This window comes from Grampus griseus (assembly GCF_964374135.1).
Source record: "Grampus griseus genome assembly, chromosome: 2".
Classification (NCBI taxonomy): Eukaryota; Metazoa; Chordata; class Mammalia; order Artiodactyla; family Delphinidae; genus Grampus; species Grampus griseus.
In genome coordinates, this window is record NC_139018.1 from 103,772,247 (window position 1) to 103,787,300 (window position 15,054).

Below are 15,054 nucleotides of genomic sequence, written 5' to 3' on the forward strand. Positions count from 1 at the left end.
CTGTATGCCTAAGATGTTCATGACATTTGTGAAGGTTTAAAAATATGTTCACTAAATCTTTTTATACTCCTCCCTTCACGAGGTGAAGCCTGAGTGTGGACTTAGTGACTTATTTCTAACAAGGAGACTATGGCATAAGTAACAGTATTTGACTTCCAGGCCTAGGCCTTAAAAGACACTGTGGCTTCCTCCTTGCTCTGTCTTGGATTGCTCTCTCTGGGGTAAGCAGCTGCTACGTCAAGAGGACACTCAAGCAGACCTATAGAGAGGTACATGTGGTGAGCATGAGGTTTCCTGCTAACAGCCAACAAGAGACTGAGAACTTCCACCGCTACCACGAGACAGCTTCCTTGGAAGCAGATGCTCCAGGCCCACGCAAGCCTTCGGACAACTGCAGCCCTAGCCAACAGTTTGACTGCAACTTTACGAGGCCTTGAGCCAGAGGCACCCAGCTAAGCTGCACCTGGACTCCTGACCCACAGAAACTCTGAGATAATAATTATTTGTAGTTTTAACTAGTAAGTTTTGGGGTAACTTGTTATGAGGCAATAATGGCACACCTAGACCCAGAATCCAAGGAATACAAGTGGTGAATGGAAACGACCATTTTAAGTGAGCTCTCTCCCCACTCTAATCACACTCCTCCTCGTACTTTCTCAGTAAGTAACAGTTATTTACCCAGTATCCATATGAGGAACCTGGAAGTCATATTTGACTCTCCCTACCAACTATATCACCAAGTTATCATTTTTTTTCTTCCATCACTTGAGCCCATCCCTACTTTTTTTTTTGTTTTTGCCGCACCACAAGGCATGTGGGATCTTAGTTCTCCGACCAGGGATTGAACGTGCGCCCCCTGCAGTGGAAGCACCGAGTCTTAACCACTGGACTGCCAGGGAAGTTCCCCATCCCTACTCTTATTGCTTTAGTTCAGGGCCTTTACCATTTTTCAATTTTGATAAGATACCTTGGCAACTTTTCTCCTTCCCTATAGTCTTTCCCAGCTCCACTCCATTCTCTAGATTAATGCCAATAAGAACTTTTTGAAGAATATATCTGATCATGTTATTTATTTTTATTAAAAAATCACTACTGGTTCCCACATTGCACAGGACAAAATTCAAATGTCATAGCATGGCACATCTGTTGTGTCCTATAGCTTTTTCTCTCATCTCCACGTTCACAGCCTACAATCTGGCCATCTTTCGCCTTTGCATATGCTGCTTTCATTCTGTGTGGAAGATCTTTCATTCTTTCCTTATAACTCTTACTCTTTTTTAAAAGACTCAGCTCAAGGTTTATCTCAGAACCTTCCTTAATTATCAGGTCCAGATTAGATGACTTTCTTATAGTACTTTATCAGGGCACTTATCACATAGATCAGCATGTCTTCCACTAGAATGTTAGCTCCTGAGGAAAAAAAAAATCTATCCTCGATACCTAGACATTCATTTATTCCTATATTCAACTTATATCTACTGAGCAACTACAACAGACACTGTATTAGGTGTTTGTTACACACTAGTGAACAAAACAAATATGCCCTACCCTGGCATAGCTTGTATTCTATTCAAGAAGAAAGACAGTAAGTTAAATAAACAAATATTGTGATATATGAAAAAAGAATTTTATCAGAGGGTAAACATAAGGACCTACTTTAGGTTGTGTGGCATACAGTACAGATGCACTCATACATTTACTGAGTGAAATGTTTATACCTTCACCTCAGAGATATAAGTGGGTCAGGCTCATCACATCCTTGCCAACATTGAGTCTGTTTTTTTTTTTAAATCTTTGCTCATACTGTCAATGTCACTTTCTTGCTTATACATTCTCAGTACTAAAAATCAAGAAAAAGAACACAAGACAAGATCAAATATACATCAGAAAAAAGAGGCTTGATAAAGCACAAGTGGAAAACAAAGTCTAGCTTTATATTATCACGGTTACTCAGATAGATGGCTAAGATAATTTCAAAATAACCACCTGTAAGGTCACACATTTTACTAAGTAAAAAGTATACTAAAAAAATGAAAGCCAACTCTTTCTGGTATTCAGAAGTCTGAAGCAATCATTGTTTAGTTTTTTTAAAAGAGCAAATTCCAAGGGAATCCCTGCCTCTCCCTTGGTTCACTGCCAAATAACTCACAGCTGGAATATTTCTGGGAAATATGGGTATGTGACAAAGTTAAAAAAAGATCAAGACCACTGAAAACCAAGCTCAATATTTTAAAATGGGAATGGCAGGATGAGGAAACTATATTTTAAAATGCATAAAACAATTTTACTAGTAATTGCTCATTAATTTTAAAAAAATTTTATAACCAACCAAAAAAATCAAAACTTGGTAGTAAATAAAATACTTAACTGCTATTTATAACAGCTGAGAAGGTTTCTAGGCCTAGTTTCTTATATTAATATAAAATGCATAAAAAATTCCAAAAACACAGCAAATATTGCCCTATATTACAAAGCTTGTATTTTACAAAAGATGCACATATTTAGTGCACATTAGAGAAGAGGAATACAAAAGTTAAATAAGTCCATCCCTTCTTAAGTCCATCCCTTCTTATTATTGACTACAATAACATCAATTGATCATGCCTTTTTCCAAATTCATCTCCACGGTCTTGAAAAATTTAAATGAATCAGTGTAGATGAAGAAAAATACCTTCCATTTTACCACACATTAGCCTTGTTGGTTGCAATGAGATTTTTCTGGAAACTATACTCATCTCTTTGCTTTTAGTAGCCTATTTCAACACTTAGCCAGGATTTGTGCCAAGAGATAGAGGCATTCATCACCGAACCTGTTACACCACAAGAGTTTTTTCTTTTTAAACTGATGACTGCCCAATAAAAAACTGTTAACTTACTTGTGAATTTTCAGAGGCAGAGGGTTTTTTATTTTTTATTTTCCTTTTTGGCTTCTGGAATGGAATTTCACCAAGTTTTTCAAGGTATTAACTTCTTTAACCTGCATCAATCATCATTTTAAAGTAGTATATAAAAACTGTCAAATGGGTCAGAAATAAGGTTTATGTAGTTCAAAATTATCTCTGACAGTGGCAAGATTTAACCTTTTGAGCCAACCTCAACAGACCAGCAATACAACTCAAATTATTAACATAATACATAATGATAAATATTGCTCTCAAAAAAAAGCAAATTATTTTCCTACTTAAAATTTTTTGCAAAAGGTCTACTATAAAAATATTTTCTTCTCTCTTTATTTCCCTGCCACGATAATGTTAAACCACATCTGGAGTCTCCTCAAACATCAGGTGTTAAGAGCACAACATTCCATTTTAGTTGGATCACTGCTTCACATAGTCAATGTGTATTTTCAAGGCACTATAAAAACTCTCAAGAACAGTAAAAGAAAAACATTCCTCTTGCCTACAGATCTTTCAGGTATATTTCCCCTCAAACTTTTCTAAATTGATTGTTGTGATAACTGGTTTTTCTTCATTTTCCATGGTACAGTCCTTAAGTTATTTTTCTTTTACTTGGAGCCACTCCTTCATTTTCAACTTGCTGAGCAGGCAGACTTTTGGTTTCCATGGAAACTGAATTCCTGCGGCTGCGGGTAGGCATTCTTGTTCCACCAACCTAAGAGATGAAGCAAAGAACAGGATGGCTTAACATGTTTACAACGTTCTTAAACACAGTCAACTCTATTATTTACAAATGGACTAATTTCCTTGCAAATGGTCCTTTATATATTTTTAATCCCTAGCCACTTAACTGCTTCTAAGCAAGCTTTAACCTGACAGAGTTTTAAAGTACGAAACTTTCAAATAACAATCAGGGAAGGAGATACATCAGGGTAAACGGAGAGAAGTGAAGAGGAAAAACACACTTTGTGCTAAATTTGGGAAAGTTTGAAAGCTAAATGAGAAAATGCAGGAATGACAGGCCTTTAGAGAAATGTGCTTACAATAATGAAACTGAAGGGCAGGAGAAATGAAAAATAGGAAGGGAGGGAAAGGAAATACAAGAAGGTCAGAGGTGGTAAAGAGAGAGAAGAAATTATGAAATGGAGAAAGAGAGACAGAGTAAGAAAAACAGAAGAGTCCAAAAAAGGAGGATAAAAAGAATAAAAGGGAAACGAAGGGAAAAGAAAAAAGACCCCAATTTGAGTTGAGAGGCTGGAAGAGCAAGAAAGAAAGAAAGAAAAAGGGAAAGGAAAAATTGGAAGGCAATTACAGAGGATGGGAAAAGAGGAAGAAGGGAAGCAGGGGGAAGAAGCTTTGTTGGGGTGCTGGTTCTACCTTAATATCTACTCTTCCTCAGCACAAGGTGCTACTCAATCCCACTTTCTAGCTCACAGTCTAGGGAAGAGAGAGTGTATTCTTAGGATGCAATCCCTTGCTAATTGCAGTCCCACTGAAGATGAGGTCTGGAAATACTGTCATCCCCTTGGCCACTGGAAGAGTATAAAATTTTAAAATGGGGTAATGGAGAAAGCCAGGCATTACAGAGAAGGACAAAAGCTGTACAGCCTGAAACCATTTTCCCAGAACTTGTCCATATCTACCTCTATTTTCTTTAGTGACCTTGCACCCCCTTCTATTTCTTCACATCTTCTCCAGTGTGTTTCAGACCTGGAAATGATTGTAATTCCAATCACACTCTCTCATATTCCTTATACAACAGAAATATTACTAGCATTGCCCCAAGAGGCTACTGGCTCACTAAGAATGAATCAAACTCCAGCTACCCTCACCTAATATCTTGTCTCTTTAGGGGCATTTTTTGGTTTACAATTAGATGGTTAGAAAAGACAAATTTGAGTTAGGGTTTGAGTCTGCCGGTCTGTCTGTCTGAATCTGAAGAACTTTTTTAACATACAGATTAAAAAATTGCTGTGATTTTTAGATTATGTATACCACTCCCCACTCAACTGGTATTTACTATAAAAGTATACTGACCACACTAATTATATCTACCACATTGCAAGCATTTTGACCCTATATGTGTATGTGTGTATGAGCATGAGTGTGTGTGTGTGTATGTGTGTGTGTGTGTGTGTGTGTGTGTGTGTGTGTGAGATCCATATTTATAGCAGAAGTTGTGGAAGGAGAAAAGGGATAGGCACAAGGCCATTATAAAAAGACTAGAATCAGAAGTCTGGAGTAGCAAAGGAAGCAAATGGGATCCTCCTATTAAGCTCTGCTTGATGCAAAAAGAGGCAGACACAGGCTTTACTGGGGTATCTCTCAGGATTAGTGCTTAAGGTACTACTACACAAAGGTGACATCTGAGTTCAAGTGGACTAGGGACTAAGGAATCGTATTAGAGGCAGAGATATCTGTCATATGAGTTTTTACATCATGAAATAAGTAGATCATTTCTGTTCCATATAAGATCTCACGTCCCAGGGTTTCCTGAAGCTCTTGTCTTTTCCTTTGCTGCTAAAGCTGGAATCCCTGTCTGTGCTTATTAGCTTGGTAGGATTAGAAAGTCTCATTCCCATGGCCTCGCTAGGAGGAAGTAAGGGAGAAAGATGGGGGCAATTCCTACATATGTAGGACCAGATTGTAGGGAGATGTGTAAGAGATCACCAAAAACTTTCCATGGGCTTAAAAAAACATCAAACCAAGCACCAGTTAGCTAATTGTCTACTGTACCTAATGTTTGGCTGTACAACAACCTGGTCCTAGACAATCTCACTAACGATTTGTCCTTGGACTGAATGCATGAAATATCTTCAAAAAAACACAAATCAACAAATGCTCAGCATATACATAATTAAGCTGTTTATATTTATGTGGTCAAATCCTGAAAACATGGAATTGTGTCAAGACATTAAACTGTTCATTTTCACTAAAGAGGAATAAGCCACTCACACAGTTAAATGTTACAGGTGAAACTATCATCAGATTTTTCTAAGTTAAAACAAAATCATTGTCTTAGAAATAATATAAACTCTTCAAAAAAAGTTTTCAATTATTATTTTTAAGTTAAGAAAATGTTGTCTCAGGAGGTTATAAAAATCACTACTTATATTAAATTTAAACTGAAAAAAAGCCAACAAAAACTGTAGCTAAAATGGCTTAAATTACTAATAACTCACTTTCTCCATTCTTTCACTTGTCCCAACTAGTTAACCACATTTATATATTTTCTTGGCCAAAGTCAACTAAGAATGTATAAGAAGTTGTCATTTCTAAAAGGATCCTCTCAGTAATAACATTAGAATGGAGAAGTGAAAAACATACACGTGATAGATGTTCTGTGGTAAACATATTGAGAAGAGTAGAGAACTCAGACAATAATTTTGGTTCAAAGATTTTTGGCAGCAGGGAAGGAAAATGTACTGTGTTATTGCTAACTGAACAGTCAGATTCACTTGTAGAGAATAAAACTTTTCCTTCAACTAAACTCAAACTGGAACTTCTTACATGATATAAAGAATGAGTGACATGGTAAAGAGTATCTCTAAACCATGGTTTTACAAAAGTTTCAGATAGAGAAATATCATTCAAATGGTATTTCTGGGGAAGGATTCTATAAAGAGCATAACATTAATTATAACTAAAATATTGAGTGATAAAATACTTAGCGTTAAAACACAATTTACATCTTAACATTTTATTGTACTTTAAAAATTTTTATTTATTTATTTAATTAATTTTGGCTGCATTGGGTCTTTGTTGCGGCGACCGGGGATGATTCTTCGTTGTGGTGTGCGGGCTTCTCACTGTGGTGGCTTCTCTTGTTGTGGAGCACGGGCTCTAGGCGCACGGGCTTCAGCAGTTGTGGCGCGCAGGCTCTAGAGTGCAGGCTCAGTAGTTGTGGCGCGCACGGGCTTAGCTGCTCTGCAACATGTGGGATCTTCCCGGACCAGGGCTCGAACCCCTGTCCCCTGCATTGGCAGGTGGATTCTTAACAACTGTGCTACCAGGGAAGTCCCTATTGTACTTTTAATAAGGCACTGCAGTCACTAATTACTAACACTTGCTTTTATATTTTCCCATATCCTACTTATTAATTTTTAATTGTATCATCATAATTTTATTGCATGTATTCTGCAAATTGCCTCAAATATTTAATGAAATGAAACAGTATACATAAATAAAACTTGCAAAAAAATTATAACTTTGCTTTTCATAGGCACATAGGGATTTAACTATGTGGTTGCCTTACCCATGCCCTCACTGGGGAGTCTAATAGAATTTTCTTTAGTTGACTCATAAACCTTACAGAAATAAGAAGTTCCATTGACATGATGACTGGGTTCAGTAGAGTGTACAACTTTATCTATGCTTCCTATAGATATTATTTTTAGAATGGTGTTGTGATTAACATGGCACATGTGGACATCAGGTTGAAATATTTTATAGTCAGTGAAACAGATTAATAATAAACAACCTAATCAAACATTTAATTTCAAAAAGATCTTACCTTTTGTTGTTGTGTTGTGGGACCTTGTGATTTAGGTGGAAAAGTACAAGGTATTCTTCCATGATGGATATGATATGGTAATAAGAGACTGGGGTCTAACGGGACCCAGGGAACTGAGAGACTGGAAGGCACACCAGGAAGGCTGTAATGTGTTTTATGCAAATTGTACGCTGTCCTAGTAACTTTTCCATCAGAGGTCTTGTAGATCAGGAGTGAAGAATCTTCTGCTGCATGAGACAACAAGTAGGAACCCTCCTGCAAGCTAAATCCACACAAGGAAACTCAACTCATTGGTTCACTGTGTCAAATTCAATAGCACTTTCTTAATCATAATATATTAATAAAGTTGAAAACAATTAGGGGAATGGGATACCAACTCTAAAAACACTTTTATGACCAAGTAAGATTTAAGAATCTTTTAAACTATTTTCATGCCTTTTCAGCAACTCATTTTAGTTCTTATTCCAAGTTCAGGATATATAATTATTTTCTTTTCACTGTTACATCAGTTAAATTGTAAAATTTCAAAAATTTAATGGGAAACAGACAGTCTGCCTAATTCTCTAATTCATGGACAACACATATGGAAAAGTACATATACATATGAGTACATAAGTACATATACATACCATTCCTATACACAACATTTAAATTAATTAAACACTGTACCTACTTTCTGTCTACTAATAGGTGAACAGAGATAGAAAAGTGAATGTGACAAATTCACTACACTGAGAAGTTTAAAATAAAGTGGCAGAAACAGTCAGTGCAATAATCACAATACGAGGGGCCATGAGAATAATAGCAACCAAAGCAGTTAATAGGTACTGAATGTTTATCATGAGCTAACGACGACTATACTGTTTATATCCATTTCATCATTAAATTCTCCAAAACAAAACTTTAAGGAATAATATTAATTATTAACCTCATATTTGAGATAAACAAAAATCAGACATGCTAAGTAATTTGCCCAAAGTTCTGAGTGCAGGACCTGGATATAAACCCAGGCAGTCGAACACCAAAAGCCACACCCTTAATTATGATCCTCTATTGTCACAATAATAAGTTCTGTCAAATCTACATTTTCCCTTTCTCTTTAGAAAGCTTTAAGGAATTCAGTGTAACAACATAAAGAGCTAAAGGGATACGATTAATATACTGTGTTTTTTGGGGGATTTTACATTCTAGCTCAAAGGTACAATGGAAGATATCAGTTCTTTCCCACAATCTATCATTAAAAATAAGGACTAGTCATACTTACAAGGATCTTCCTACAAACCCGATAAGTTTTTCATTAATTCATTACTGTTTTTAAACAGAAAAGTAATAGGTATCGACAAAAGTGGTTCAGAGAACTATTATTCTCAGAGCATTTTTTCCCCAATCATTTTCTATTCCCATATAAAGAAATGAATAATAATTGATGTGACAGTGGGAATAAGTAACATTTCAAACACTGAGCTTTTATCAGTGAAACTTTATATCTTAACCTCCTTCACTAAAAAAGAAGAATGCTTTGGTTTACAGAGAGAATTCATGGAGAATGAGACAGTTCAAGAAAGAATATCTTAAAAGTGCTGCATGGGGGCAGCAATGTACATGGATGGCTACAAATATCAGTAGGTTCAGTAACGGCCTCCCCCCAAAACATACATCCCAAACCCTAGAGCCTGTGAATATGCTACATTACATGGTAAAGGGGAATTAAGGTGGAATTAAAGTGAAATCAAGGTTCCTAATCAGCTGATTTTAAAATGTAAGGTTTTCCTAGATTATTTTCCTGGGCTCACTGTAACGATGAGTCCTTAAAATGTAGAAGAGGGAGGCAGAAGAGACTCAGAGGGAGATAACGGCTTTGAAAGAGGTGAGAGTGATGTGATGTGAGGAGGACTCAACTCGCCTTTCAAAGTCTGAAAAGGGAGGAAAGGAAGAGCGCCAGAAGCCAAAGAATGCAGGTAACCTCTAGAATATACAAAAGTCAAAGAAACAGACCATACCCAGAGCCTACAGAAAAGAAGGCAGAAAAATGACACCTTGATTTCAGCCTGAGAAGACCTGTTAGCCTCCTGACTCACAGAACTGCAAGATAATACATTCCTGTTGTCAACACTAATTTTGTGGCAATTTGTCACAGCTGCAGTTGAAAACTAATACATAAGCTAAGATATTGATATTCAAGTTTCAAAAAGCACTTGGCAAATTTCGTGTTTAAGCATTGTACTTCACATGAAGAATGGAATATATAAAGCAAAAATCTTGCCACAGAATCTCAGAACTGAGGAGTACTTAGAAAATCACCGAACTCAACACCATCATTTTATAAATAAGGAAACTGACATCTATCTAGTGGCATAAAAAGTAGGAGAGTTAGAACTTTGAGGTTTTTGACCTTTTGTTCAAATTCTTGAATTGTTTTTAGTTTATCTTTTGGTAAGGGCGTAAGACAAGGAGTGAAAAGGTTTGTATAATGAAACGGTTTGACAAATGATCACGTAGAGAATCTATATTCTAAGATTTGCTATGGACCGAGTGACTAGCCTCTATGTTGCTTCCTTACCTTGAAAATGTACACAATATAGCTATGGAAGGCTGACTAATATTCCCCCAGAATGTTTACATCCTCTCTCCAGAACTTGTGAATGTTACCCATCAATGGCTTTGCAAATGAAATTAAGGATGCAATGTGACAATAAAAGCAAAAATTTGAGTGATGTACTTTGAAGATGGAGTAAGGGGCTACAAGTTAAGATATATAGGTATTTCTCCAAAGAAGACATACAGATGCCCAACATCACTAAATCATCAGGGAAATTCAAATCAAAACCACAATGAGATACCACCTCACGCCTGTCAGAATGGCTATCATCAAAAAGACAAGTGTTGGCAAGGATGTGGAGAAAAAGGAACCATTGTACACTGTTGGAGGAATTATAAATTTGTGCAGCCACTTGGGAAACAGTATGGAGGTTCCTTAAAAAATTAAACATACGGGCTTCCCTGGTGGCGCAGTGGTTAAGAGTCTGCCTGCCGATGCAGGGGACACGGGTTCGTGCCCCGGTCCGGGAAGATCCCACATGCCGCGGAGCGGCTAGGCCCGTGAGCCATGGCCGCTGAGCCTGTGCGCCCGGAGCCTGTGCTCCGCAACGGGAGAGGCCACAACAGTGAGAGGCCCAGTTACCGCAAAAAAAAAAAAAAAAAAAAAAAAAAAATTAAACATAGAACTACCATATGATCCAGCAATTCCACTCTTGGGTATCTACCACAAGAATGCAAAAAAATTAATTCGAAAAGATATATGCACACCAATGTTCACTGCAGTATTATTTACAATAGCCAAGATACGGAAGCGAATTAAGTGTTCATTGATAAACGGATAAGGAAGATGTGATATATATACAATGGAATATTACTCAGTCATAAAAAATGAAATCTTGCATTTGCAACAACATGGATGGATCTAGAGGGTATTGTGCCACATGAAATAAGTCAGAGAAAGACAAATACCACATGACTTACTTATATGTGGAATCTGAAAAACAAAAGAAACAAAACAAAATGAAGATAGACTTACAGATACAGAAACAAAAGGGTGGTAGCCGGTTGCGGGTGGTGTGTGTAGGGAGAAATAGGCGAACAGGATTTAAGAGGTACAAACCTCCAGTTATAAAACTAATAAGCCACAGGGATGTAACACATAGCATAAAAAATATGATCAATATTATTGTAATAATTTTGTATGGGGACAGATGGTTATTAGACTTATTGTGATCATTTCACAATGTTTGCAAATATCATATCACTTGCAAGTTTATGTAGTAAACTTGAAACTAACAGAATGCTGTACACCAACTATATTTCAATTAAAAAAGAAAAGAAATACAGGTAGCCACTAGAAGCTGAAAATCAAGGTGAGGAAACAACTGTCTCCTCAGAGCCACCGCAAGGAGCCAGCCCTGTTGATACAAGTTTAGTCCACTGAAAATGATTTCAGATTTTTGACCTCCAGAACTATAATAGAATAAATTTGTGTTATTTAAAGCCACTAACCTTGTGGTAATTTGTTATAGTGGCAATAGGAAACCATTACAATAGCCTTACAGAAAAATGTAATTGCAAGCTCATTGAAGCCAGAGACTATTATATTACCTACTTATTTATACTTTCACAATTTCAACTTTGACACAGTAGAATAAATTATGTATTTCTAGGTTATTTTCTATCTATTCCTAACAACATATATTCAAAGTTTCTATGAAATTTTCACCCAAGAAAATTAGACATATCAATGCAAAATGCCTCCAAAGTACTTACCTACTTAATTTTCTTAGAATGTGTTGAAGGATGTTAAATAAACTTGATATCCTATTAAACAGAAGAAATCTATATAAAATTAAGCGACAAGAAAACTTACTCTTAACAATTTTAGCTCCTCAGGAAGAGAAATATCCTCAATAGCAGAAAAAAACAACAGATGAAATAATGTAAAACACCAAAATTTATTTCTAATTTGATTCACTTATAATATTTTTTGCCATTTTCTGATCTCTCTTCAAAATCATAAAGTATTTGGCTTGTGTGAGTCAGAGCAGCTGTAAAGAGATCGATATTTTACACTGAAACTATAAACTTTTTAAGAAGTTTATAAGTTTAAAATTTTTTTAAAGATTAAAAGTTTAAAAAGCCTTTAGTAGAACTAATCTGCAGAAGAGTTTGCCTTTTAGAGATGGTGGTGGTAACCAGAGAAATTGAGAGGTACTTTAAATGAATAAAGGGAAATGAAATATATTGATTTAGTATCTCTTCTAGACCTAAATTCATTCCCTTTATTATTTATTTAAAAATGGTTTTCATTGGAAAAGGTAGAGCAGGCAGTGAGTAATGTACAGAAAAGCTTTTCTATTCACATATGTAAATAAAAAGTTACTCCTCAAAAGAAGCAATCCTTATAATAGAAGTAGATGTTTTTAAGTATAAGCAGAGAATTCAAGTTTGAATCTGGAGGCTTCAAAAACTATGACAAGCCCCAAAACTGGAACTATGGAAGTAATAAAAGTCAGGACAATTTCCCATCCTTCAAGGTGAATCAAACATATTAACTACCAAGGTTGTCACCCTAGTTCAGCTGTATGCTCTGGGGAAAGTCACTCCAAGTTCCAGTTTCCTCATATAAAATGGAGATAAAACTACCACCAGTCCTTCCCGGAAAGTTGTGAGATGCAAATTAAATTCATTTCAATCTGATGTACAGTAACAGTTGGTAAAAGAACAAACTTTTAGAAGTTAGGGTGTCCAAATGAGTGTATACATCCCTGAGAGCTAAGAGTCTTATGCTTCCATACACTACCAAGACGGAAGACTCCTCTGTTGTTCTAGCCTCCTTTGTCTTAAGTAGAAATACTAGTATCACTAGTACATTTAATTTGGAAATGGAAATGATTAATGTGAAATGGATCACAAACTGGGTCAGGGTGGAACCTCAATGTAAAAAAGGACTAAAAGTATTGAAAATAAATAATTTAAACTTAACCAATATTTACAGATAAAGGAAAATTAGTGATCATATTAAGTTTTTAAATTCCCAACACAAAGTAAAGCTTCTTACTTGAGGGCTGAAAGTCTTTCTTTTAATTCTTCTGAGGTGATTTCTTCTAGCAGGAAAAGCTTTGAAGTAAATGTATCAATATGTCCTAAAATAAAAGATCAAACTTAAAGAGAACAACTGCAGTATTTAAAAAACAAAAAAGCCAAGTTATCCAGTCTCTTTAAAGATGTTTTTACAAAACTGTAATCATTGTAAAGTAACTTTATATTCTAAAAGTAGGAGAAATAGACATTTTATTAAGTTTATTAACTAAAGATGTATTTTAAAATGACATTAGGGACGTTCCTGGTGGCACAGCAGTTAAGAATCCGCCTGCCAACGCAGGGGGATGTGGGTTCGATCCCTGGTCCAGGAAGATCTCACATGCGGCAGAGCAACTAAGCCCATGTGCCACAACTACTGAGCCTGTGCTCTAGAGCCTGAGCTACAACTACTGAGCCCACGAACCACAAATACTGAAGCCCGCGTGCCTAGAGGCTGTGCTCCACAACAAAGAGAGGCCACCACAATGAGAAGCCCGTGCACCACAACGGAAGAGTACCCCCCACTCACTGCAACTAGAGAAAGCCTGCGCACAGCAACGAAGACCCAAAGCAGCCAAAAATAAATAAATAAATTTATAGAAAAAATAAAATAAAATGAATTACAAGTCAGATTATAAAAGAAATATGTATTAATTCTAAAATATTTGCTTAACATAGAAAAGTTTACACATGTCCATAGCAAAAAAAATCATCTCTAAGCCCACATTTTAAGAATAACAACTGTTAAAATAGTGGTGTTTCTAATTTTTATTAAAGTTGCATTTTTATGGAAATTAAATTTTTAGAGAAATATGTACCTATTATGAAAGCAAGCAGATAAAGTCAAATTTATAGTTTGGGCATGCTCTACAAATTTCTAAGACAGTCTGGGTTAAGGTAAAATTTAGATTACAAAAATGTGGCTTACTCATTCACAACAGCCAAGACATGTATAACCTAAGTGTCCATCAATGGATGAATGGATAAAGATGTGATACACACACACACACACACACACACACACGATGAAATATTATTCATCCATAAGAAGAAAGGAAATTCTGCTATTTGCAACAACATAATGGACCTTGAGGACACTATGCTAAGTAAAATAAGTCAGAAAGAGAGAAATACTGCATGTATCACTTACACGAGGAATCTGGGAAAAAAAGTCAAACTCACAGGAACAAGTAGGAAAGTGGTTCACAGGGGTTGGGGGCTAAAAGGGTACAAACTTTCAGCTATAAGATGAATAAAGTCTTGAGGATCTAATGTATAACACGGCGACCACAGTTGATAGTACCGTACTATATAACTGAAATTTAGTAAGAGAGTAGAACTTAAATGTTTTCATCAAAAAACAAAAAAGAAAAAATATAAATATGTGAGGTGATGGATGTGTTAATTTAACTAGATGGGAGGAATCCTTTTACAATGTATACATATATCAAATCATCATGATGTATACTTTAAATATCTTAAAATTTTATTAGTTAACTATATCTCAATAAACCTTAAAAAAATCTGGCTTATTTTTAAATTAAAGCACACCATAACATTTCCTATGGTTTAAAAAAAAAAAAATCAAGTCTGCTCAAAGACTTACTTTCTTACAAACGTGACCTAATTCTAGAATTCCAAAAAACAAAATAGAAAACTCTCAAGATTACACTTCCATTTTAAAAAGTAATGCGTATGTTCTACAACAAAACAGGTTGAGACACAACACTGAAGTCCTGAAATGTTCCAAGGAAATGATATAAAAGACAGCTCTTAGTTAAATGTTATATAACCATGTCAAGACAAAAATCATGTTATTACAGCAGTTAAATACATCAATAGCGTAAGAGTGTAATACTCAACAATGCTGAAAATAATAACATTTTGATTTTAATTTTTTCAGCTTCCAATATTTGGTTATCAAAATACATGACCTGGAATCAATCATGTGCAACAAAAAAATGCATATAATTTAATATCGCATTTTCTTATCTAGTCCCCTTTCATTTGCTTTGT

General features: G+C 35.7%; 1 protein-coding gene across 3 annotated transcripts in view; it reads right to left on the reverse strand.

The window, feature by feature from the left end:
- Nucleotides 1-550: 550 nt before the first annotated feature.
- Nucleotides 551-15,054, reverse strand: part of ICE2 (interactor of little elongation complex ELL subunit 2) — a 69,077-nt gene continuing 54,573 nt past the window's right edge. The window contains exons 14-18 of one of the 3 annotated variants that reach the window (XM_082681524.1): nt 13,016-13,100; nt 11,725-11,775; nt 7,411-7,672; nt 2,877-3,612; nt 551-1,840 (exon numbers count right to left, since the gene is read on the reverse strand). In XM_082681524.1, coding sequence (XP_082537650.1) covers nt 3,490-3,612; nt 7,411-7,672; nt 11,725-11,775; nt 13,016-13,100 — 521 coding nt within the window. In that variant the 3' untranslated portion in view covers nt 551-1,840; nt 2,877-3,489. Of the gene's footprint in view, nt 1,841-2,398; nt 3,613-7,410; nt 7,673-11,724; nt 11,794-13,015; nt 13,101-15,054 lie in introns of those variants that run through there. The other 2 variants (XM_082681522.1, XM_082681523.1) reach the window with 2 other exon arrangements.